This window comes from Entelurus aequoreus, linkage group LG21 (assembly GCF_033978785.1).
Source record: "Entelurus aequoreus isolate RoL-2023_Sb linkage group LG21, RoL_Eaeq_v1.1, whole genome shotgun sequence".
NCBI lineage: Eukaryota > Metazoa > Chordata > Actinopteri > Syngnathiformes > Syngnathidae > Entelurus > Entelurus aequoreus.
In genome coordinates this window covers 10,088,823-10,114,572 of record NC_084751.1, presented here as the reverse complement: position 1 = coordinate 10,114,572, position 25,750 = coordinate 10,088,823, and the positions used below count along the sequence as shown (strand labels likewise).

Genomic DNA, 25,750 nt, shown 5'->3' with positions numbered 1-25,750 from the left:
AGCTCGGGCCCAGCGAAGCCGGCAGCGTTTTTGGGTGTTGTTGATAAATGGCTTTCGCTTCGCATAGTAGAGTTTTAACTTGCACTAACAGATGTAGCGACAAAGTGCAGTTACTGACAGTGGTTTTCTGAAGTGTTCCTGAGCCCATGTGGTGATATCCTTTTCACACTGATGTCGCTTTTTGATGCAGTACCGCCTGAGGGATCGAAGGTCAGAGGTTTAGCTGCTTACGTGCAGTGATTTCTCCAGATTCTCTGAACTTTTTCATGAAATCTCTAAATTCCTTGCAATAGCTGGTTGAGAAATGTTGTTCTTAAACGGTTTGACAAATTGCTCACGCATTTGTTGACAAAGTGGTGACCCTCGCCCCATCCTTCTTTGTGAATGACTGAGCATTTCATGGAAGCTGTTTTAACCCCAATCATGGCACCCACCTGTTCCCAATTAGCCTGTTCACCAGTGGGATGTTCCAAATAAGTGTTTGATGAGCATTCCTCAACTTTCTCAGTCTTTTTTGCCACTTGTGCCAGCTTTTTTGAAACATGTTGCAGGCATCAAATTCCAAATGAGCTAATATTTGCAAAAAATAAAAAAAGTTTTCCAGTTCGAACGTTAAATATCTTGTCTTTGCAGTCTATTCAATTGAATATAGGTTGAAAAGGATTTGCAAATCATTGTATTCTGTTTTTATTTACCATTTACACAATGTGCCAACTTCACCGGTTTTGGGTTTTGTAATTTAAATCATAAGTTATGTATGGCACTATGTAAAGCGCTTTGAGTCACTAGAGAAAAGCGCTATATAAATACAATTCACTTCACAACACGATTTTCTATTCCTCTTGTCATTCACTCCAAGTTTGCTCCCTGGCACATTTTATTTACAAAAGTCACACATAAGGTAAACAATCTAATAATAAAAGAATAGATTAAACCAATCTCGGATTTACAATACTTAAGAAATAAATGTGCAAAGCAATTGGGAAGACATGCAAATAAAATATTTATTTTCAAAAAATAAAAAAATAATTCATATTAATTTGACCAATTATAGTGATTAAAAACAAACAACAAAAATACAATTAATTACAATAGCAGAAACAATACAATGATATTAACAGTAATAATAATATCGTCATTATTATTGTGAATACTTATTTCCATCACCAGAAATTAATATTAACATATTAATACAAAAAAATAAAGACAATAACCAGGAAGAGAAAGTCCTTTAGTCCATTTCATCATTTATATTCATTTTTTTTTTTAGAATATTTAATGTTGCCATTTGGACGGCAGTGATAGCCTCGTAATCATTGAATATGTTTTTATGGGCATATTTGAACAATATAGATATTTTCAAAAAACATATTTGAATGTATATTAGATACGAACTATTCCATAATGGTATCAAAAAAAGAAAATAAAACCGCCAAATATTTGTTCTGGCGTCATCAGTAAGCGCCGAGCTTTTTTTGCGTGACGTCACTTCCCAAGGACAGTCGAGGGAAGAAGAAGAAGAAACAAGATGGCTGCAAGGTTACTCCTCCGCTCAGGCTTCAGGGCCGTCGTGAGCCGCCGGGCCGCTGCGGTCCCGTCAATGTGCCGCAACATGGCGGCTGGAGGTGAGCCCCGAACCACAGAACCGAAACAAAAGAGCTAAAAAAAAATGAAAGTACCAGAAGGTTTGTCTGACGCAAGGACGGAGGACTATTATTAATAAGGCCCTGACTAATGGATAATATTCGACGCTCCGTACCTGCATGTAGTGTGTTTGCACCTCATATTTTATTTTTATTTTGAATATGCTGAACAAAGTAACATTAAATAACACTTTTAGCACACTTTCTGAAAAAGTAGGCAAGAGCAAAACATACTTACTGATATTTTGTTTACTTCCTGCGTTGAAAAACTACTGCTTTCTAATAGGGAGAGAAAAGAGTAGAGAATGTGTAACAATACATGGCTTTATGCGGTGATGTGGGGATGAAAAGTATCATTTCGCCACATCACGCTTCAAAGTGTCACTTTGATTCACTCTGTTGCATATTTTTAATCTTTTAAAAGCATGTTCTATGTATTTTGGCATAAATTAAACGTGCAAGAATATAAATGGCAAATTGAACTTAAAATATCCTTACTATAGTATTATTTTCAACTAGATAAATCAATCAATCAATCAATGTTTACTTATATAGCCCTAAATCACGAGTGTCTCAAAGGGCTGCACAAGCCACAACGAAAAAAACTCAACCCATTGGGATAACAATGAGAAACCTTGGAGGGGACCGCAGATGTGGGGACCCCCGCCCTGGGCGACCGGTGCAATGGACGTCGAGTGGATCTAGCATAATACTAGATGAGACCATACCAATCAGAAAGCACGGTTCAGTATAGTGGCCACTGATTGGCCCAGCTGCAGGCAGCATTACTAGATAGACCAGGGGGGCCCACACTTCTTCTGCAGGCTTCTGCAAGAATATAAGTTGGTGTATGACCTGATTCTGATGACTTGCATTGATTGGAATCAGACAGTAGTGATGATAACGTCCACATTTTCAAATGGAGGAGAAAAAAAAGTCCTCCTTTTTGTCCAATACCACATGAAAGTGGTTGATTTTTGGCATCTTATCTGTCCGGCTTCCATACTCCTTTTTATACACTTTACAAGAAATACATTGGCGGCAAACTCCGTAGCTTGCTAGCTTTTGCGCCCCAGCTTTCTGAGACTCTTATTTTAGTAGCGCAGGCAGGATGAAGCAGCGCTTCTATTCTGACGACAGGAACTGTGCAGTCGGTCTTTAGAATTTTGACGGCAGGTACGGTGCGAGAGTCTGTTGGAAAAGAAAAAAAAAGTGTTTCTCGCCTTCCTGTCGGTCATTTTTTCTTAATAATGATCTGGCAGCAGCCAGCGTCATCTCACAAGACCCTCGGGTGCCGTGAATGTCAACCAAGTGACGTCTTGGTGACGATTAATGATCGCTAGTTTTTAGAACTATTATTTTAATGCCTGGCGGGCGATCGACTGACACACCCCTCCGCGATCAACCGGTAGCTCGCGATCGACGTAACGGGCACCTTTGATATAGATATTGCAAGCATGTCAAAATCTTTTTCATTAAAGGCCAGATGGCAGTTATGGTTGCCTTCAGAGGGCCGCTTGTAACTCTAAATAACAAATGTATAAGGATTTGCCTCATGACATAATTGCCTATTATATACAGGTTGATTAAAAAAGAATTGTCACTCAATGTTTCAAAAATGAGAAACAATAGAAAACGTAGCTTGAAAACGTTTGTTGTACACAACTTAGAGTATTTATTTCATGCTTTAAAAGTGCTCAATATGGCCACCACCGGCAGCACGGACAACTTCCATACGATATGAGAATTCCTTCCCAAATGCGGCCCAGGATGTCGCGAAACCACCGTGTTGATATCTGCTGTTATTCGCCATTTTGAGGGTGAACAAACACGTGGTCTTCCTACAATTGAACGGCACCGAAAGGCTCAGATGACCACTCCGGTGAAATTGTAACACACAATAAAACTTGGATAACTCTCGTATCAAATGACCATTGATTCAGTCTATTACATTGCTTTAAAACTGAATAAATGCGTGATGATTTTGCCCTATTCTTTTAGAATCGCCCTGTATACCAATCAAGCTGTAAAATACCTTCAAATTTTACTGTATAAAAATGGCAGCACGACTCACCAGAATTTTACTGCAAAAGTTGCGGTGGTTTTTACAGCATATTACTGTAAATTGAATGGAAAAGCAGTTTTTACTGTAAAACCTACAGTTGTTGTTTTCATAGTGTAAATGGAAAAATGGTACCAAAGTTGTTTTCACAGTAAAAAACTGACAAAATTTTACTACAAAATCTATTTTCATTTTTCTATCGCCATTTTTTACAGCACAATTGATGGATAACTTGCTTTGAAACCATAAGTAAAGCAGATATTTAATTTTTTTAATTTTTTATTTTAACAAAAACCATTCTAATATATGATTACCGTATTTTCCGCACCATAAGCCGCACCTAAAAAACCACAATTTTTGTCAAAAGCAGACAGTGCGGCTAATAACCCGGTGCGCCTTATATATGGATTAATATTCATATTTATTTTCATAAGGTTTAGGTCTCGCAACTACGGTAAACAGTCGCCATCTTTTTTCCCCGTAAAAGAGGAAGCGCTTCTTCTTCTACGGTAAGCAACCGCCCCATAGAAGAGGAAGCGCTTCTTCTTCTACTGTAAGCAACCGCCAAGGTGAGCACCCGCCCCCGGAGAAGAAGAAGCTCGCGGATATTTAATTTCATTTGTTTTTCTGTAAAGACAACAAAATGTCTCCTACTAAGAGACACGCGTACAAGGTTCCACTGGCTTTTGATATTCATGTGAACCGCACTGTGGATACAACGGGAGCACGTACGGTGAATATTCGCACCACAGAGAATGAGAAGTCGTCCTACTGTGGTTCTAGCTTGCCATGCTAACGTCCAGAAACTTCCACCCACGGTGATATTCAAAAGGAAGACCTTGCCAAAAGAGAACTTTCCAGCCGGCGTCATCATAAAAGCTAACTCGAAGGGATGGATGGATGAAGAAAAGATGAGCGAGTGGTTGATAGACGTTTACGCGAAGACACCGGGTGACTTTTTTCATGCAGCGCCGTTCCTGTTGATCTACGACTGCATGCGCGTCCACATCACAGATGGTGTCAAAAAACAAGTGAAGCACACCGAAGAAGAATAATTCGAGGGATTTGTAGATGAGTAATAACTTCAGAAAGTGAGCTTTAAATGTTTATTTTGTGTGTTGTGTGACACTAACGTATGAGCAACGTTGAGTTATTGATGTTGCTATTGCTCTGCACTATTTTGAGTGTTACTATTTTTGTGATTGCACATTTGCACATTACATTTTGGGAGTGAACAGAGTTGTTAGAACGCTGGTTTGTAATATATTATTAAAGTTTGACTGACCTATCTGACTGTTTTGTTGACATTCCCTTTAGCGTAGCATAGGTGCGGCTAATAGCACGGGGCGGCTAACAGGTAAACAAAGTTTTGAAATATGCCGTTCATTAAACGTGCGGCTAATAACACGGGGCGCCTTATGGTGCGGAAAATACGGTATATAATATGTTGTTGCAATATTAGGTTGGGTTAGGTTTTTTTAATGAATATTTTATTAGATATGACCGCCCGAATGCAGCTGAAATAGGCTCCAGCACCCCCCGCCACCCCGAACGGGACAAGCGGTAGAAAAGGGATGGATGTATTTAAGTTTTGAAGATATGCAACTGAATGCAAACATGTTTTTTTATTTTAATGGAAAAATGTAAAAAACAAAACATAAATAGTAAGAAAAGTTAAATGCATGTTATTTCCAGGCTTTCGCAGGCCACATAAAATTATGTAGTGGGCCAGATCTGGCCCTCGAGCCTTTATTTTGATTGGACTTAAGAAGTGTAAAGGTGACTATTTGGGAGTTGTTTCTTGTTTAGAGGACTCTCGTAATGTTTAAAAAAATAGGTTGAACGTCGTAAACAGGTTTTTTTGTGCTTAAGCTGTTAGAAAATAAAAAGAGTTTACTGGACAAACAAATCCATAAGTAATAATTGATAACTAAATGAAGACATGAATGATATCAATAAACATAAAGTAATTGTATTGATTAAATAGATTGTAAATACATGGATGAACAGGAGTAACAGATTAGTGTATACCACATCTGGGCATAATGCGGGCCACATGCGGCCTGTTAAGATTTTCAATCCAGCCCGTGGACGTTCTACATAATTTTTTTAGACCTTTAACATCAAAACTGTAGCTGCCATTATGATGTCCAGTGCTGTTTTTAAATGACTGTAAGTCTTGAACTATAGAAAGTATTTTAATGGTTGAAATCTGCGCTTTTGAGTGTTATAGGAGTTATTACAGTAAGCCATACTTGCCAACCTTGAGACCTCCAATATCGGGAGGTGGGGGGTGGGGGGTGGGGGGCTTGGTCGGGGGTGGGGGTTGGGGGCGTGGTTATTTACAGCTAGAATTCACCAACTCGAGTATTTCATATATATTTTTCATATATATATATATATATATATATACAGTGGGGCAAAAAAGTATTTAGTCAGCCACCCATTGACAATCAATGGGTGGCTGACTAAATACTTTTTTGCCCCACTGTATATATATATATATATATATATATAATTCTAGCTATATATATATATATATATATATATATATATATATATATATATATATTTATTTTATTTACATAGAAGAAAAAAAAAACTTGAATTTCAGTGTTCTGGTGGCTATCCATTAGATGGCAGTATTGTCCTGTTTAACTTCTCTGTTCATGATGAGTATATCATTTCGGCCACCGTGTTCAATGGAGAAGTCTGTTCTACAAAGTTCTGTTCTAAAAGCCCTAGATGTTATGACGTCATTGGGCAGGCAAGCTGTTTATATTGTGGGAAAGCGGACGTGAGAACAGGCTGTCCCCACTCAGTCTCAGGTCCGCATTGAGCTGGAGGGGGCGTGGCCTCCAGCTCCGGCTGAATACCGGGAGTTTGTCGGGAGAAAATCTCTGCCGGGAGGTTGTCGGGAGAGGCGCTGAATACCGGGATTCTCCCGCTAAAAACGGGAGGGTTGCCAAGTATGCAGTAAGCAGCTCAGACCAGGAACAAAGCAGAGTGGGCGGGGTTTGTTTTCAGAGCAGCCAGCCCCAAACGCATGTGTCAGGAACAGATGCGGAAGCACATTTTTACGTGACAATATATCATGTTGTGGGTGTTTATTTCACTTTGCATTCATATTTTGCAGGGTTTTTTTACACTTTTGTTGTGTTTTGCTTTTTCTGAGAAGTAAAAGAGGAGTGATGTTCATATGTTGTTAAAATTCAGTGTTTTATTGTTCATAGTTAATATTGCAAATCACACTTTTCTTTATTTTCATGTACATTTTGGGTGTCCCATTCACTAAAAAACTGTAAAATTCCATTCTGTTTTTTTGTCATACCTTTTTTAGAACTCTATCGGACATTGTGACTTTTGGTATTAGTGTTCCTGACAAAAAGGGACCCAAACACACAGCAGAGTTTTACAGCTAAATATGTACATATAATTTATACACACATACAACTTGGCCATTCTCTCAATGTGGCCCCCAAGTCCAAATATTTGCCCAGCTCTGGTGTATAGTATATACTAAGCAATCATTTCTTTAATAATGAATGATGTCTTTTGAATGATATGATTTTTGCTCAGCACAAACACTGACTCATTATTTAAACTTCCACACTTGGAAATCACACGGTCGCTGTTCTTCTTCCTGTCAGGTATTCCCACTGATGAGGAACAAGCCACCGGCATGGAGAAGATTGTCATGAACGCCATGAAGGAGGGCTCTGTAAGTCTTGCTCAAGTTGCAAAATGTTATACATGATGTAGTAGTGTTGTCCCGATACCAATGTTTTGGTACTACATACCTTTCAAAATAAAGGGGACCACAAACAAATGTCATTATTGGCTTTATTTTAACATAAACTCGTATGACACGTTAAACATACATTTATTGTTGCAATCAAATAAATAACATTGTGAACACACTAGACAGCTTCTTTTTTGTTAGTAAGTAAACGGGATACAAAGGCTCCTAATCAACATATTGTGTCATTTCTCATTCTATTATTTTGTCAACCTTATGAGGGATGGATGGATTATTAATCTACTTATTTACTGTTAATATCTGCTTTCTTACTGTTTACACATGTGCCATCTACACTTCTGTTAAAATGTAATAATCACTTATTCTGTTGTTTGGATACTTTACGTAAGGTATGGGTGATACCACAAATTTGGGTATCGATCCGATACCAAGTAGATACAGGATCATACATTGGTCATATTCAAATCCTCATGTGTCCAGTGACTTGTTTCCTGAGTTTACACTACCGTTCAAAAGTTTGGGGTCACATTGAAATGTCCTTATTTTTTAAGGAAAAGCAGTGTACTTTTCAATGAAGATAACTTTAAACTAGTCTTAACTTTAAAGAAATACACTCTATACATTGCTAATGTGGTAAATGACTATTCTAGCTACAAATGTCTGGTTTTTGGTGCAATATCTACATAGGTGTATAGAGGCCCATTTCCAGCAACTATCACTCCAGTGTTCTAATGGTACAATGTGTTTGCTCTTTGGCTCAGAAGGCTAATTGATGAGTAGAAAACCCTTGTGCAATCATGTTCACACATCTGAAAACAGTTTAGCTTGTTACAGAAGCTACAAAACTGACCTTCCTTTGAGCAGATTGAGTTTCTGGAGCATCACATTTGTGGGGTCAATTAAGCGCTCAAAATGGCCAGAAAAAGAGAACTTTCATCTGAAACTCGACAGTCTATTCTTGTTCTTAGAAATGAAGGCTATTCCACAAAATTGTTTGGGTGACCCCAAACTTTTGAACGGTAGTGTATATACAATAAAATAAGGACAAAAAGTTATTGTGATGATGAAAATATCATGTAATCATAGTAGTATCGACTGTATACTGCTCTTGTACTTGGTGTTGTTACAGTGGATGTCTGTGTAGATCCTCCCATGGCATTTGTTTACATTCAGGAGCGCTTGCCTGCTGTTAGCGGTTAGCTATTGTATCATCGTTTTGTAAGAAACCTACTTTATTTGTCGCCATGGAGGCAAGGATTAGTGATTTAGAAGTAGCTAAACACTGTGGATGGGCGTTAGCCGCTAGCGAGCTATGTTTTAAAGCACCTTTTGCAATATTTGTAGCTTCACCTTTATTGTTAGTTTTTAAAGGCCTACTGAAATGAATTTTTTTTATTTAAACGGGGATAGCAGATCTATTCTATGTGTCATACTTGATCATTTCGCGATATTGCCATATTTTTGCTGAAAGGATTTAGTATAGAACAACGACGATAAAGATTGCAACTTTTGGTATCTGATAAAAAAAAGTCTTGCACCTACCGGAAGTAGCGTGACGTAGTCAGTTGAACATATACACAAAGTTCCCTATTGTTTACAATGATGGCCGCATGAAGTGAGAGAGATTCGGACCGAGAAAGCGACAATTTCCCCATTAATTTGAGCGAGGATGAAAGATTTGTGGATGAGTAAAGTGCAAGTGAAGGACTAGTGGGGAGTTGAAGCTATTCAGATAGGGAAGATGCTGTGAGAGCCGGGGGTGACCTGATATTCAGCTGGGAATGACTACAACAGTAAATAAACACAAGACATATATATACTCTATTAGCCACAACACAACCAGGCTTATATTTAATATGCCACAAATAAATCCTGCATAAAAACACCTGCGTGTTTGTTATGCTAGCTCCTAGCTCCTCTGCTAGCTCCTAGCTCCATAGAACACGCCAATACAATTCAAACACCTGATCAACACACACAATCTCTCAGCCCAAAAGACCGTTTACCTAACCCAAGGTTCATAAAGCTTATATATTTTTAAAAAGTTACGTACGTGACGCGCACGTACGGTACGGTACGTGTTATGCTAGCTCCTAGCTCCTCTGCTAGCTCCTAGCTCCATAGAACACGCCAATACAATTCAAACACATGATCAACACACACAATCACTCAGCCCAAAAGACCGTTCACCTAACCCAAGGTTCATAAAGCTTATATATTTTAAAAAAGTTACGTACATACGCAAAAAAAAGCCAAAGCTGCATACTCACAGTAGCACGTCTGCGTCTTTGTCATCCAAATCAAAGTAATCCTGGTAAGAGTCTGTGTTGTCCCAGTTCTCTACAGGCGTCTGTGTATCCAAATCAAAAGTCCTCCTGGTTAGAGTCTCTGTTATCCGAGTTCTTCCATCTTGACTGCATCTTTCGGGAATGTAAACAAAGAAGCGCCGGCTGTGTACTGTTGTGGCTGACTACGTTCGAAAAATACGTCCATTTCGCACCGACAACTTTCTTCTTTGCTTGCTCGGCTTCCTTCTCCATAATGCAATGAACATGATTGAAACAGATTCACGAACACAGATGTCCAGAATACTGTGGAATTATGAAATGAAAACAGAGCTTTTTCGTATCGGCTTCAATGTGGAAGGCATACCCGTGTTCGCCGGGCTACGTCACGCGCATACGTCATCCTCAGAGGCGTTTCGAACCGGAAGTTTAGCGGCAAATTTAAAATGTCACTTTATAAGTTAACCCGGCCGTATTGGCATGTGTTATAATGTTAAGATTTCATCATTGATATATAAACTATCAGACTGCGTGGTCGGTAGTAGTGGGTTTCAGTAGGCCTTTAACCCAAAATATGTCCATTTTCCCTCTTTTGTCTCCACACTGTTTCCCTTTGCGTGTTGACGTACGTGTGCCTGGGCTCATATTACACGGCGTGCTATTATGTCCAGGAAAATAAAAAAGTACCGGTATTTTACCAAAGCAGTATAGTACCTTTTTTAATTCATTAGCACAGTTGTACTTTATTAGTACTTGTAATCTACTTCCTGTTTACATAGTTTTTTCTCAGAAAGCAGCGTTGTTATTGAGGAGCATGGTGTTGTGTTGCAGGACCCTTACAGCATGATGAGGCCCAAGGAGTACGCCGGCTCCAAAGTGGATCCTCACTTGGTTCCCTCCATCTCCAACAAGAGGATCGTGGGATGTGTGTGTAAGTAAGCGTCGCAGCATCAGCACGGTTCCACGGAGCAGAACGCATCACTTCTTCTTCTGCTGTGTGCAGGCGAGGAAGACAACACGGCCGTGGTGTGGTTCTGGCTCCACGAGGGCGAGGCCCATCGCTGTCCGTCCTGCGGTTCCCACTACAAACTGGTCCCACACGAGCTCCCCCACTAGACCCAAGATAAGAACCATCCCCATCTTATTGAACTGTCTGGGAACATCCTGTTAGCTTGGGTCCACTTCCTGCTCTGCACTTCACACATTCTGTTATGATTTGGACTTGTTCTGTTTCCAAACTTGATCAACCTGATGACCTCATCTTCTTCTTCATGAGTCCTTGCTCTTGTTCAGCATGTCTACCATCTTATTTCCTCTACAATCTTCCTCTGATTCCAACAATAAAGTCCATTTTATGTCTACCTTCCTTCTGGTCAAGTTGGTTTTCTGGCCAATTTGTCTCAACAAAATAATGTTGAACTTTCAATCAAATTGTAAGTCAACAACCAATCAGTATTTAAAACAAAGACATGTAAGATGATCAAACATGTTACAAATAATTTCTACAGAATGTCCCTGAAGTCTGCATACAATGGCATAGATTTTAAAGTTATACTATTTTATATCAAATTAATACTGTCAAATATCTACCTAATATATTTAAATATTTTATTTTTAGTAAAATGTGTGAATTTAATACACATTTTTCTATAATATATACATTTTAAAAATGTTTATAATATTTGTCTAATTACAATTGTGTGTAATGCATGCATACAGTATTACATAGGTATACTAAATGTTCAGAATTTAGACTTAACTGAATTTTTATTCGGGTCCAAACATTTTAAGAAATGGCCTTATTGTTACAGTGAACACCAATGTGTCATATTAAAATGTTTTTTTTTTTAACAAACAATGAATTTACAAACAAAAAAAGGCACTTTCGATGCCAATCAACAATTGACATCAGGCAGAACAATTCACATGAATACAACGTTTTAAATATCCATCCATATTCAACTGCTTGTCCTTTTCGGGGTTGCTGGAGCCCATCTCAGCTGCATTCGGGCGGAAGGTGGGGTACACCTCATCGCAGCATTTTAAATATTCACCTACAAAATAGGTAAAATAAAGACAATTCAAAATATTGGAGACAAAAATTAAAAGAAATTAAAAACTGCAAGGCTTTCCCATCAATTAGATTTTTTTCCAAGTTTGAACTAATAATTTAAAACTATTCAAATGAGGAAAATAGGTTTCACTTAAAAAAACAAAAAACTTTTGTGTATGACAAATGTTCCCAGCAAGAAAATAACAATAACCTTTTCTAATTGGCTGTCCTTTACAAATATGCCAAATTTGATATATTCTTGGTTCCTCCCAAAATCAATATTCAGTACTGTGTCACATTCAAAATATGAATTATTCACATTTGCTATATTCAATTACCAAAGGAACAGTTGTCAATAGACTAAGAAAATGGTAATAATATTCCATTAATATTTTGAAATTGTATTTCTTTAACTTTAGGAAAAAATGCTTATGTAAAATAAATTGTCCTTATTGTCCCTATTTCTACTTAAGTAAGCTTTTTTAGGATATGTACATGTTGTGAATTGTTTCAAAAAGGGGCATGTGTAAATGTGTGGGGCGTTAAAAAAAAGAGCGACGGTCTCCTGGCTGCCTACGTCATCACCGCGCGACCTCCGGCATTCCGCAGCGAAACAAGATGGCTTTATGTGCATATTTGAACAATATAGATATTTTAAATAAAATTTGGATGTATATTACTGTTCCATAATGGTACTGAAAAAGGTTATTAAACCACCAAATATTTGTTTTTGGCGTCATCAGTAAGCGCCGAACTTTTTTTGCATGACGTCACTTCCTGGCGACTGTCGAGGGAAGAAGAAGAAGAAATAAGATGGCTGCAAGGTTACTCCTCCGCTCAGGCTTCAGGGCCGCCGTGAGCCGCCGGGCCGCTGCGGTGCCGTCAATGTGCCGCAACATGGCGGCTGGAGGTGAGCCCCGAACCACAGAACCGAAAAAAATGAGCTAAAATTAAAATACAAGAAGGTTTGTCCGCCGCAAGGGCGCAGCAGCTCAGCGAAAAAAAAGAATCAACCTCTTTAGAAGTCATGGAGGTTGTTGGTTAGGAACGTCAACAAATGTTTTGTCTGGAGATTATTAACACAAATAAACCGATAGTGATGATGATGATGAATTACATTTGTTACGCACTTTACATTTGTTAAAATCTCAAAGTGCTACAAAGTATAACAAAATAGAAATTTAGAATATTTAATAAAAAATTAAAATAGTTGAGTTGAGTTTGAGTTTATTTCGAACATGCAAGCATACAACATGACACATCACAACTTCCAGTTTCTCTTTTCAACATGTTCGAAAAGGAGTAGGAAGAAGCAGAGTTTATTTAATCCTACCCCTTTTCTTTTACATAACAGTTGCTAAACTTTTTTGTTCACTTCCTGTTCTCAATTTATTCAAAATGTACTCCATAAGTAATCACAATAAAAATAAGTAGATAAATAATAATTGGTGAAGTAAGTTACATTTCATATGATGAGATAAGTAAGATTATTTTGAGAGTGAAAGAATGGATTAATTAAATAAATTCAGAATGTTTATCATGGTTCTTCTTCTTTGTACTTTGTAAACACTTTAAGTTTGAAGAGTTTCTTGAAGTGGATCATATTAGTACATTGTTTAGTAATTAAAACATGGAAAACACTAGATAAAACAGAAACAGATACAAATAGAAATGAAAGCACTGGATAAAACAGATAAGCAAGCAGTGTAAAAACAAGAAGACAGATACATTCGATAAAAGCTGTGCTAAAAAGGTGGCTTTTTAGTCCCTTCTTAATTGTGTAAAGGTTATATTGTTGTTACTCAGCCAGCGTTTGTGGGTCTGATGGACCCGTTGCATTTTGTGGCTTTTAATGCCTCACAATCAAACACTTTTATGTTAAAATACTGAACAGATGTTTACCTTATCCCAAAAAACATCTGTTCAGTATTTTAACATAAAAGTGTTTGATTGTGAGGCATTAAAATCCACGAAATGAAACAGGTCCATCAGACCCACAAACGCTGGCTGAGTATACAATATGAACGTTGCATGGAAATTTCTCTGCCAGTTTCCGCATCCCACAGGGATTCTTCTTTTGCGGTTTCCACACAAGGTTGCAGCATTGTTTGTCAACACTGTCTGCTCTCATTTTCTCGCACATTTGACCCTCTGATGTTCTGTGTACCTACACTCTGTCCTCCTCCTGTCTAGGTGTGTGTGTGTGTGTGTGTGTGTGTGTGTGTGTGTGTGTGTGTGTGTGTGTGTGTGTGTGGTACACAAAACATCAATTTCCACACGTCTATTAGCCCCGGGTCAAGTAGACCCGGACATCTTATATGTAATAGAAATGTGTAGGGGGGTGTGTGGTCATTAAATATGTATTCTGATATATGTTCTTCAATGAAAATGAGCCAAAGTCAGTGAGTCTCAGTTAGAAAAATTAATTAATTGTATAACTTTTCTTTTAATAAAAATTGAAAACGGGTCCCACAGACCCGAACACCACACAAGGCTTAAAACGGTCGACCGACTGTGGTGCTCTAAGATGGTCGGGGAGAGCGTTCCAGAGTTCGGGTGCGGTCGAGCAGAAAGCCCGGCGGCCCATTGATTGTAAGTTTGTCCTGATGAGTTTGAGGAGGTTAGTGTTTGAGGAGCGGAGGTTGCGGGTAGGAGGTTGAGGGGAAACCAGGTCCTTCAGGTAGGAGGGGGCGTTGCCGTAGATGCATAGATGTGTTCGCATTTTAATCTTGAATTGGGTCCGGGATGCAATATAGAGCCGGTGGAGTGATTTGAGGATGGGTGTGATGTGATCATGCAGTGTTTCCCACACATTCATTTATTTGTGGCGGCCCGCCACGAAATAATTACGTCCGCCACAAATTAAAAAAATTTTTATTTATTTATTTTTTTGTCCTGTCCAGCTTCTCAGGCAAATCATATAGTTGATGTAGATGCCCATATAGGCTGTTCAGATTTACTTTACAAAAGAGAAGTGTAGGATACTTCTCTTGTTGCTTTATTTGTATTTGACCACTACTGTTTTCTGTTTATTTGTTACTGACTGTGGCAGGACACCTCTGCCTCTGTTTCACTTTATGTTGCTGGTAAATAATATGGTTGTAGTAGTAGGCTAAAGTTCAATTATTTAGTATGCACTAATTAAAGGGGCAGAGCTTTAAGAGACATTTTATATTTTATATTTTATAAGATATATTTTTTGTAAGAACCACAATTAATAAATATATTTCAGTGAATAACTTATTGTTCAAATCTGTATATAAATATGTACATAAAGTGTTGTAATTATATTGTAAAATGGATGGATGGACGTTTAAAACAAAACTGTTATTATTAATTAGTAAGTATACATTTTTTGAGCCTTTTTAGAGAAAATCATATCATTGTAGTAAATTATGCAAATTACTCGATTATGTCATGGTGACCACGCCCATAGCCACGCCCCCACCGCCACAGGTATCTTGGCAGTTTATGGGAAACACTGTCATGCTTGCGCGCTCTCATCTGGATCCTCGCTGCGCTGTTTTGGATGTACCGCGGAGCTTTTTGATGCTCTTTTTGGGGACCCTGACGAGAAGTGCCTTGCCGTAATCAAGTTGATAGTGTATCAACATTGTTTTTAAAAACAACATTTCAATAATGAATAAAGCAAAACATGTTCTAGACCAAAAATCACTTCATATTCTCTACTGCTCGCTAGTGTTACCTTATCTGAGTTATTGTGCAGAAATATGGGGAAATAACTACAAATGTGCGCTACATTCGTTAACCGTGTTACAAAAAAGATCAATTAGACTGATACATAATGTTGGATATAGAGAACATACAAACACTTTATTTATTGAGTCAAAAATATTAAAGTTTGATGATTTGGTAAAATTGCAAACAGCTAAAATGATGTACAAAGCAAACTATAACCTGCTACCAAAAAATGTACAACAACTCTTCTCAACTAAAGAGGAGAAATATAACCTTAGAGGAAAATCAAATTTAAAACATTTGTAGGCACGTACAACACTTGGAACCTTTAGCATATCAGTATGTGGAATTAAATGATGGAATGGATTAAGTAAAGAAGTTAAGCATTGTACTGATATGATCCAGTTGAAGAGGTCGTTCAAATGAATAGTGCTTACAAAGTACAAAGAAGAAGAATTATGAGAAATACTTTCAACCTTATTGAAAATAAGATATTCTTCATCTCAGTATGTTAATAATGACTGACTTAACTAATTACATATTACAAAACTGTTGTATTACTCATTCACGGATGTCATTTTTCTATTAAAAAAAGTCAGTAAATGAATGTATATATTTGTAAACGCTCTGAAGTGGGAAAGGGGTAGGATTAAATAAGCTTTGCTTCTTCCTACTCCTTTTCGGACATGATGTAAAGAGAAATGATATGAAATTGTGTGATGTATTATGCTGTAAGAGTGTTCATGTTCGAAATACACTAAAGAAAGAAAGAAATATTGAGGAAATATGTTAATGACACACAGCCTACTCGTGTTTGTGATTATTAAAGAAAGTTTGTTAGCTTCAGTGAGATTGATGTAAGCTTTGCTAGCACCAGCTCTAAGAAAAAATGTTTGTTTGTTTGTTTGATTAGAAATGTTTGTTTCATCTCAGGAATTCCTACTGATGAGGAACAAGCCACCGGCATGGAGAAGGTCATCATGAAGGCCATGAAGGAGGGCTCTGTAAGATCAGTCTTCGTCCTGGGTCGCACTTTGACACACATCACTCACATTTACAGTCTGACGCATTTCCTGAGTTTATAAACAATAAAATAAGGAAAAAAAGACATTGTGATGATGAAAAATATCATGGGGACGGCGTGGCGCGGTTGGGAGAGTGGCCGTGCCAGCAACCTGAGGGTTCCTGGTTCGATCCCCACCTTTTACCAACCTCGTCACGTCCGTTGTGTCCTTGAGCAAGACACTTCACCCTTGCTCCTGATGGGTCGGGGTTAGGGCCTTGCATGGCAGCTCCTGCCATCAGTGTGTGAATGGGTGAATGTGGAAATAGTGTCAAAGCGCTTTGAGCACCTTGAAGGTAGAAAACCCATTTACCATTTACCATGTAACTAGATAAGGCAATTCCTGAAGGAATTGATTGTAAACGCTCCAATGCTGAAGTTGAACTGAAATCCTGGAATTTTTTTTAGAATTGTTGAAGTAGAGCACACAATTCCCAAACAGGCTGAATATTTTGAAGTTGGAACAGTTTGAATCAGATGACAAATGTGGGAGTTGTGGAACTTTGAAGAATGTCCCGTTGATTTCAATGGGAATTTCGGGAAAAGCTGGAATTTTTTTGAAAATGGTAAAAAACAACAACTTGAATTGTCTGAATGAGTTGAAATGGTTGGTGTTGTAATTTGTTTTAAATTGGTCAAGAAATGTTGGAATAGTAACATGTTGAATTGAGAAATGGTATTACGGAATTTCTGGGAAATCGGTAATTTTTCCAGTTAAAAAAAACAACAGTTTTTTTGTCCTGATTAAGAGGAATGTTTTGACGGTGGAACGGTTGAAATGCGTTGAAAAATGTCCCATTGACTTCAATGGGAATTTCCCAAAAATTTGGGAATTTCGGCAAAAGCGGGAATTTTTTTGAAAATGGTTAAAAAAAATTTTTTTTAAATCGGTCGAGAAATGTTGAAATAGTAACAAGTTGAATTGAGAAATGGTATTACGGAATTTCTGGAAAATGGGGAATTTTGCTAGTTCAAAAAACAACTTTGTTTTTTGTCCTGATTAAGAGGAATGTTTTGACAGTGGAACGGTTGAAATGCGTTGAAAAATGTCCCATTGATTTCAATGGGAATTTCCCCCAAATTTGGGAATTTCAGAATTTTTTTTGGAAAATGGTAAAAAAACAAAACTTGAATGGTCTGAATGAGTTGAAATGTTTTTTTTTTTTTAAATCGGTCGAGAAATGTTGAATTGAGAAATGGTATTACGGAATTTTGGGAAAATCAGGAATTTTTCCAGTTCAAAAAGCAACTTTGTTTTTTGTCCTGATTAAGAGGAATGTTTTGACGGTGGAACGGTTGAAATGCGTTGAAAAATGTCCCATTGATTTCAATGGGAATTTCCCAAAAATTTGGGAATTTCGGCAAAAGCGGGAATTTTTTTGAAAATGGTTTTAAAAAAACTTGAATGGTCTGAATGAGTTGAAATGGTTGGTGTTGGAATTTTTTTTAAATCGGTCAAGAAATGTTGAAATAGTAACATGTTGAGTTGAGAAATGGTATAACGGAATTTCGGGGAAATGGGGAATTTTTGTAGTTCAAAAAACAACTTTGTTTTTTGTCCTGATTAAGAGGAATGTTTTGACGGTGGAACGGTTGAAATGTGTTGAAAAATGTCCCATTGACTTCAATGGGAATTTCCCCAAAATTTGGGAATTTCTGAATTTTTTTTGAAAATGGTAAAAAAACAAAACTTGAATGGTCTGAACGAGTTAAAATGTTTTGTTTTTTTAAATCGGTCGAGAAATGTTGAATTGAGAAATGGTATTACGGAATTTCTGGGAAATCTGGAATTTTTCCAGTTCAAAAAACAACTTTGTTTTTTGTCCTGATTAAGAGGAATGTTTTGACGGTGGAACGGTTGAAATGCGTTGAAAAATGTCCCATTGACTTCAATGGGAATTTCCCCAAAATTTGGGAATTTCGGCAAAAGCGGGAATTTTTTTGAAAATAGTTTTAAAAAAAAAACTTGAATGGTCTGAATGAGTTGATATGGTTGGTGTTGGAATTTTTTTAAATTGGTCGAGAAATGTTGAAATAGTAACTTGTTGAATTGAGAAATGGTATTACGGAATTTTGGGAAAATGGGGAATTTTGCTAGTTAAAAAAACAACTTTGTTTTTTGTCCTGATTAAGAGGAATGTTTTGACAGTGGAACGGTTGAAATGCGTTGAAAAATGTCCCATTGATTTCAATGGGAATTTCCCAAAAATTTGGGAATTTGTTTTTTTTTGAAAATGGTAAAAAAAACAAAAAAAACTTAAATGGTCTGAATGAGTTGAAATGTTGTTTTTTTAAATCGGTCAAGAAATGTTGAATTGAGAAATGGTATTATGGAATTTTGGGAAATTCAGGAATTTTTCTAGTTCAAAAAACAACTTTGTTTTTTGTCCTGATTAAGAGGAATGTTTTGACGGTGGAATGGTTGAAATGTGTTGAAAAATGTCCCATTGATTTCAATGGGAATTTCCCAAAAATGTGGGAATTTTGGCAAAAGCGGGAATTTTTTTGAAAATCGTTTAAAAAAAAACTTGAATGGTCTGAATGAGTTGATATGGTTGGTGTTGGAATTTTTTTTAAAATCGGTCGAGAAATGTTGAAATAGTAACATGTTGAATTGAGAAATGGTATTACGGAATTTCGGAAAAATGGGGAATTTTTCTAGTTCAAAAAACAACTTTGTTTTTTGTCCTGATTCAGTGTTTTGACGGTGGAACGGTTGAAATGCGTTGAAAAATGTCCCATTGATTTCAATGGGAATTTCCCCAAAATTTGGGAATTTCTGATTTTTTTTTTGAAAATGGTAAAAAAAAACAAAAAACATGAATGGTCTGAATGAGTTGAAATGTTTTTTGTTTTTTTTAAATTGGTCGAGAAATGTTGAATTGAGAAATGGTATTACGGAATTTTGGGAAATTCAGGAATTTTTCCAGTTCAAAAAGCAACTTTGTTTTTTGTCCTGATTAAGAGGAATGTTTTGACGGTGAAACGGTTGAAATGCGTTGAAAAATGTCCCATTGATTTCAATGGGAATTTCCCAAAAACGTGGGAATTTCGGCAAAAGCGGGAATTTTTTTGAAAATGGTTAAAAAAAACTTCAATGGTCTGAATGAGTTGAAATGGTTGGTGTTGGAATTTTTTTTAAATCGGTCGAGAAATGTTGAAATAGTAACATGTTGAATTGAGAAATGGTATTACGGAATTTCGGGAAAATGGGGAATTTTTCTAGTTCAAAAAACAACTTTGTTTTTTGTCCTGATTAAGAGGAATGTTTTGACAGTAGAATGGTTGAAATGCGTTGAAAAATGTCCCATTGATTTCAATGGGAATTTCCCCAAAATTTGAGAATTTCTGAATTTTTTTTGAAAATGGTAAAAAAAAAAAAACTTGAATGGTCTGAACAAGTTGAAATGTTTTGTTTTTTTAAATCGGTCGAGAAATGTTGAATTGAGAAATGGTATTACGGAATTTCTGGGAAATCGGGAATTTTTCCAGTTCAAAAAACAACTTTGTTTTTTGTCCTGATTAAGAGGAATGTTTTGACGGTGGAACGGTTGAAATGCGTTGAAAAATATGGACGGAGTCGTCGTTAGAAAAATAGGTGGAAATAGGGCTTCGGAAAACCAGGAATTCTGGAAAATCCTGGAATTTTTTGGAAGGGTAGTTTAAATTTCCAGGATGGTGGAATGTGTTGAAGGTGGAATGGTTTGAATCAGTTGAAAAATGTGTAAGTTTGAAAAATGGCCAATTCATTTTGAATGGGGTAAAATGTCCCGGGAAACCTGGAATTCTGGGAGTTTTTGGAATTCGTCAAGGGAAATCCCGAATAGGCTGAACAGTTTGAAGTTGGAACGCTTTGAATCGGGTGAAAAATGTGGAAGAAGTTTAATAAATAGATGAATTTTGGTGTAGAAAACCATGTGTGTGAATGTTTTGGGGCATTCACACGATCATAGTAGTATCGACTGTACACGGCTCTTGTACTTGGTATTATTACAGTGGATATCTGTGTAGATCCTCCCATGGCGTTTGTTTACATTCAAGAGCGCTCGCCTGTTGTTAGCGGTTAGCTATTGTATCTTCCTGCGGTGTGTAGTGAAGCATGTTTAGCTATTCCTCGTCCTGCAGTGATAATGATACTTGCAAGAAACGTACTTTATTTGTCGCCATGTAGACGAGGATTAGTGATTTAGAAGTAGCTAAAACACAGTGGATGGACGTTAGCCGCTAGCGAGCTATGTTTAAAAGGACCGTTTGCCGTGTTTATAGCTTTGTTTTTAACCCAAAATATGTCAATTTTCCCTCCTTTTGTCTCCACACTGTTTCCGTTGCGTGTTGACGTACGTGTGCCTGGGCTCATACTACACGGCGTACTATCATGTCCAAGGGAAAAAAATGTACCAGTGTTTTTCCAAAGCAGTATAGTACCTTTTTTAATTCATTAGCACAGCGGTACTTTATTAGGAGCGGTTTACCGTACACCACTATGTTGTAATCTACTTCCTGTTTACATAGTATTTCTCAGAAAGCAGCGTTGTTATTGAGGAGCATGGTGTTGTGTTGCAGGACCCTTACAGCATGATGAGGCCCAAGGAGTACGCTGGCTCCAAAGTGGATCCTCACTTGGTTCCCTCCATCTCCAACAAGAGGATCGTGGGATGTGTGTGTAAGTGACTGTCGGACACACTTACATAATAAAGTGCAAACACTTACCTAATAAAGTGTAAACACTTGCATAATAAAGTGCAAACACTTACATAATAAAGTGCAAACACTTACATAATAAAGTGCAAACACTTACATGATAAAGTGTAAACACTTACATAATAAAGTGCAAACACTTACCTAATAAAGTGTAAACACTTACATAATAAAGTGCAAACACTTACATAATAAAGTGCAAACACTTACATAATAAAGTGTAAACACTTACATAATAAAGTGTAAACACTTACATAATAAAGTGCAAACACTTACATAATAAAGTGTAAACACTTACATAATAAAGTGCAAACACTTACATAATGAAGTGCAAACACATGATAAAGTGCAAACACTTACATAATAAAGTGCAAACACTTACATAATAAAGTGTAAACACTTACATAATAAAGTGTAAACACTTACATAATAAAGTGTAAACACTTACATAATAAAGTGCAAACACTTACATAATAAAGTGTAAACACTTACATAATAAAGTGCAAACACTTACATGATAAAGTGTAAACACTTACATAATAAAGTGCAAACACTTACATAATAAAGTGTAAACACTTACATAATAAAGTGCAAACACTTACATAATAAAGTGCAAACACTTACATAATGAAGTGCAAACACATGATAAAGTGCAAACACTTACATAATAAAGTGTAAACACTTACATGATAAAGTGCAAACACTTACATAATAAAGTGCAAACACATGATAAAGTGCAAACACTTACATGATAAAGTGCGAACACTTACATGATAAAGTGCAAACACTTACATGATAAAGTGCAAACACTTACATGATTAAGTGAAACCACTTACATGATAAAGTGCAAACACTTACATAAAGTGCAAACACATGATAAAGTGAAACCACTTACATGATAAAGTGCAAACACTTACATGATAAAGTGCAAACACTTACATGATAAAGTGCAAACACTTACATGATAAAGTGCAAACACATGATTAAGTGAAAACACTTACATGATAAAGTGAAACCACTTACATGATAAAGTGCAAACACTTACATAATAAAGTGCAAACACATGATAAAGTGCAAACACTTACATGATAAAGTGCGAACACTTACATGATAAAGTGCAAACACTTACATGATTAAGTGAAACCACTTACATGATAAAGTGCAAACACTTACATAAAGTGCAAACACATGATAAAGTGAAACCACTTACATGATAAAGTGCAAACACTTACATGATAAAGTGCAAACACTTACATGATAAAGTGCAAACACTTACATGATAAAGTGCAAACACATGATTAAGTGAAAACACTTACATGATAAAGTGAAACCACTTACATGATAAAGTGCAAACACTTACATGATAAAGTGCAAACACATGATAAAGTGCAAACACATGATAAAGTGCAAACACATGATTAAGTGAAAACACTTACATGATAAAGTGCAAACACTTACATAAAGTGCAAACACATGATAAAGTGCAAACACTTACATGATAAAGTGCAAACACATGATTAAGTGAAAACACTTACATGATGAAGTGCAAACACATGATAAAGTGCAAACACTTACATGATAAAGTGCAAACACATGATTAAGTGAAAACACTTACATGATGAAGTGCAAACACATGATAAAGTGCAAACACTTACATGATAAAGTGCAAACACATGATAAAGTGCAAACACTTACATGATAAAGTGCAAACACATGATTAAGTGAAAACACTTACATGATAAAGTGCAAACACTTACATGATAAAGTGCAAACACTTACATGATAAAGTGCAAACACTTACATAAAGTGCAAACACATGATAAAGTGCAAACACTTACATAATAAAGTGCAAACACTTACATGATAAAGTGCAAACACTTACATGATAAAGTGCAAACACTTACATGATAAAGTGCAAACACTTACATGATAGAGTGCAAACACTTACATGATAGAGTGCAAACACTTACATGATAAAGTGCAAACACTTACATGATAAAGTGCAAACACTTACATAATAAAGTGCAAACGCTTACATGATAAAGTGCAAACACATGATAAAGTGCCAACACTTACATAATAAAGTGCAAACACTTACATGATAAAGTGCAAACACATGATAAAGTGCAAACACTTACATGATTAAGTGCAAACACTTACATGATAAAGTGCAAACACATGATAAAGTGCAAACACTTACATGATAAAGTGCAAACACTTACATGATAAAGTGCAAACACATGATAAAGTGCAAACACTTACATGATAAAGTGCAAACGCATGATAAAGTGCAAACACTTACATGATTAAGTGCAAACACTTACATGATAAAGTGCAAACACATGATAAAGTGCAAACACTTGCATGATTAAGTGCAAACACATGATAAAGTGCAAACACTTACATGATTAAGTGCAAACACTTACATGATAAAGTGCAAACACATGATAAAGTGCAAACACTTACATGATTAAGTGCAAACACTTACATGATAAAGTGCAAACACATGATAAAGTGCAAACACTTACATGATAAAGTGCAAACACATGATAAAGTGCAAACACTTACATGATAAAGTGCAAACACTTACATGATAAAGTGCAAACACTTACATAATAAAGTGCAGTGTTAACTAGCTGGTATGTGCAGGCGAGGAAGACAACACGGCGGTGGTGTGGTTCTGGCTCCACGAGGGCGAGGCCCAGCGCTGTCCTTCCTGCGGTTCCCACTACCAGCTGGTTCCACACGAGCTCCCCCACTAGACCCCCCGTCTTAATGAACTCTCTGGTCTCTGGGAACATCCTGGTTGCCCCGGTCCACTTCCTGCTCTGCACGTAACACATTCTGGTCTGAGTTGGACTTGTTCTGTTTCAATACTTGATCAACCTGATGACCTCATCTTCTTCTTCGTCTACAATACAATGTGTGTGTGGTTCTGTAGTCGCAACTAAAAGTTGTGTTAAAGAATTGAAACTTTCCTTTAATGAAATAAAATAAGGGAAATCAAGTTTGGAGTTAGACGTTTTTAAGGCAAACTTTGTTGCAGACTGGAATGGAGTACAAACCCCAAAACCAGTGAAGTTGTCACGTTGTGTAAATGGTAAATAAAAACAGAATACAATGATTTGCAAATCCTTTTCAACTTATATTCAATTGAATAGACTGCAAAGACAAGATATTTCATGTTCACACTGAGAAACTTCGTTTTCAGTTCTGGACTACAGGCAGGCCAGTCTAGTACCTGCACTCTTCTACTATGAAGCCACGCTGTTGTAACACATGGCTTGGCATCGTCTTGCTGAAATAAGCAGGGGCGTCCATGATAACGTTGCTTGGATGGCAACATATGTTGCTCCAAAAGCTGTATGTACCTTTCAGCATTAATGGCGCCTTCACAGATGTGTAAGTTACCCATGCCTTGGGCACTAATACACCCCCATACCATCACAGATGCTGGCTTTTACACTTTGCGCCTACAACAGTCCGGATGGTTCTTTTCCTCTTGGTTCCGAAGGTCACGACGTCCACAGTTTCCAAAAACAATTTGAAATGTGGACTCGTCAGACCACAGAACACTTTTCCACTTTGCATCAGTCCATCTTAGATGAGCTCGGGCCCAGCGAAGCCGGCGGCGTTTCTGGGTGTTGTTGATAAATGGCTTTCGCTTTGCATAGTAAGAGTTTTAACTTGCACTTACAGATGTAGCGACCAACTGTAGTTACTGACAGTGGTTTTCTGAAGTGTCCCTGAGCCCATGTGGTGATATCCTTTACACACTGATGTCGCTTTTTGGTGCAGTACCGCCTGAGGGATTGGACGTCTGTAATATCATCACTTACGTGCAGTGATTTCTCCAGGTTCTCTGAACCTTTTGATGATATTACAGACCTCAGATGGTGACATCCCTAAATTCCTTGCAGTAGCTGGTTGAGAAATGTTGTTCTTAAACTGTTCAACAATTTGCTCAGGCATTTGTTGACAAAGTGGTGACCCTCGCCCCGTCCTTGTTTGGGAACGACTGAGCATTTCATGGAAGCTGCTTTTATACCCAATCATGGCACCCACCTGTTCCCAATTAGCCTGTTCACCTGTGGGATGTTCCAAATAAGTGTTTGATGAGCATTCCTCAACTTTCTCAGTCTTTTTTGCCATTTGTGCCAGCTTTTTTGAAACATGTTGCAGGCATCAAATTCCAAATGAGCTAATATTTGCAAAAAATAACGTTTACTAGTTTGAACATGAAATATCTTGTCTTTGCAGTCCATTCAATTGAATATAAGTTGAAAAGGATTTGCAAATCATTGTATTCTGTTTTTATTTACCATTTACACAACGTGACAACTTCACTGCTTTTGGGTTTTGTACATTGGTACACCTCACTCCTTGATGACCTGACAGCCTGAGATTTTAGCTCGGTACCTAGCACACTCATCTCTCATGCTGGCTAGCCAGACTCGAGTCTTGGGGGAGGGTCACAGTGGTCCGAT

At 37.2% G+C, this 25,750-nt stretch overlaps 2 protein-coding genes across 2 annotated transcripts; both read left to right on the top strand.

Annotated features, from left to right (window-relative positions):
- Window positions 1–1,465: 1,465 nt before the first annotated feature.
- Window positions 1,466–11,111, top strand: LOC133638886 (cytochrome c oxidase subunit 5B, mitochondrial-like). The gene is made up of 4 exons (XM_062031908.1): window positions 1,466–1,625; window positions 7,356–7,426; window positions 10,582–10,681; window positions 10,754–11,111. Exons 1-4 carry the CDS (start codon window positions 1,529–1,531, stop codon window positions 10,864–10,866), a joined length of 381 nt encoding a protein of 126 aa, XP_061887892.1. The 5' UTR covers window positions 1,466–1,528; the 3' UTR covers window positions 10,867–11,111.
- A 1,441-nt stretch (window positions 11,112–12,552) lies between these two features.
- Window positions 12,553–24,270, top strand: LOC133638885 (cytochrome c oxidase subunit 5B, mitochondrial-like). Its single transcript, XM_062031907.1, has 4 exons — window positions 12,553–12,713; window positions 16,436–16,506; window positions 21,129–21,228; window positions 23,913–24,270. Exons 1-4 carry the CDS (start codon window positions 12,617–12,619, stop codon window positions 24,023–24,025), a joined length of 381 nt encoding a protein of 126 aa, XP_061887891.1. The 5' UTR covers window positions 12,553–12,616; the 3' UTR covers window positions 24,026–24,270.
- Window positions 24,271–25,750: the final 1,480 nt, after the last annotated feature.

Excerpts from the sequence above, each read along its gene's own strand:
- LOC133638885 (XM_062031907.1), top strand. The coding sequence starts at position 12,617 with ATGGCTGCAAGGTTACTCCTCCGCTCAGGCTTCAGGGCCGCCGTGAGC. Across the intron at positions 12,714-16,435 it reads CCGCAACATGGCGGCTGGAG|GAATTCCTACTGATGAGGAA; the intron begins GTGAGCCCCGAA and ends GTTTCATCTCAG. Across the intron at positions 16,507-21,128 it reads AGGCCATGAAGGAGGGCTCT|GACCCTTACAGCATGATGAG; the intron begins GTAAGATCAGTC and ends GTTGTGTTGCAG.
- LOC133638886 (XM_062031908.1), top strand. The coding sequence starts at position 1,529 with ATGGCTGCAAGGTTACTCCTCCGCTCAGGCTTCAGGGCCGTCGTGAGC. Across the intron at positions 1,626-7,355 it reads CCGCAACATGGCGGCTGGAG|GTATTCCCACTGATGAGGAA; the intron begins GTGAGCCCCGAA and ends TCTTCCTGTCAG. Across the intron at positions 7,427-10,581 it reads ACGCCATGAAGGAGGGCTCT|GACCCTTACAGCATGATGAG; the intron begins GTAAGTCTTGCT and ends GTTGTGTTGCAG.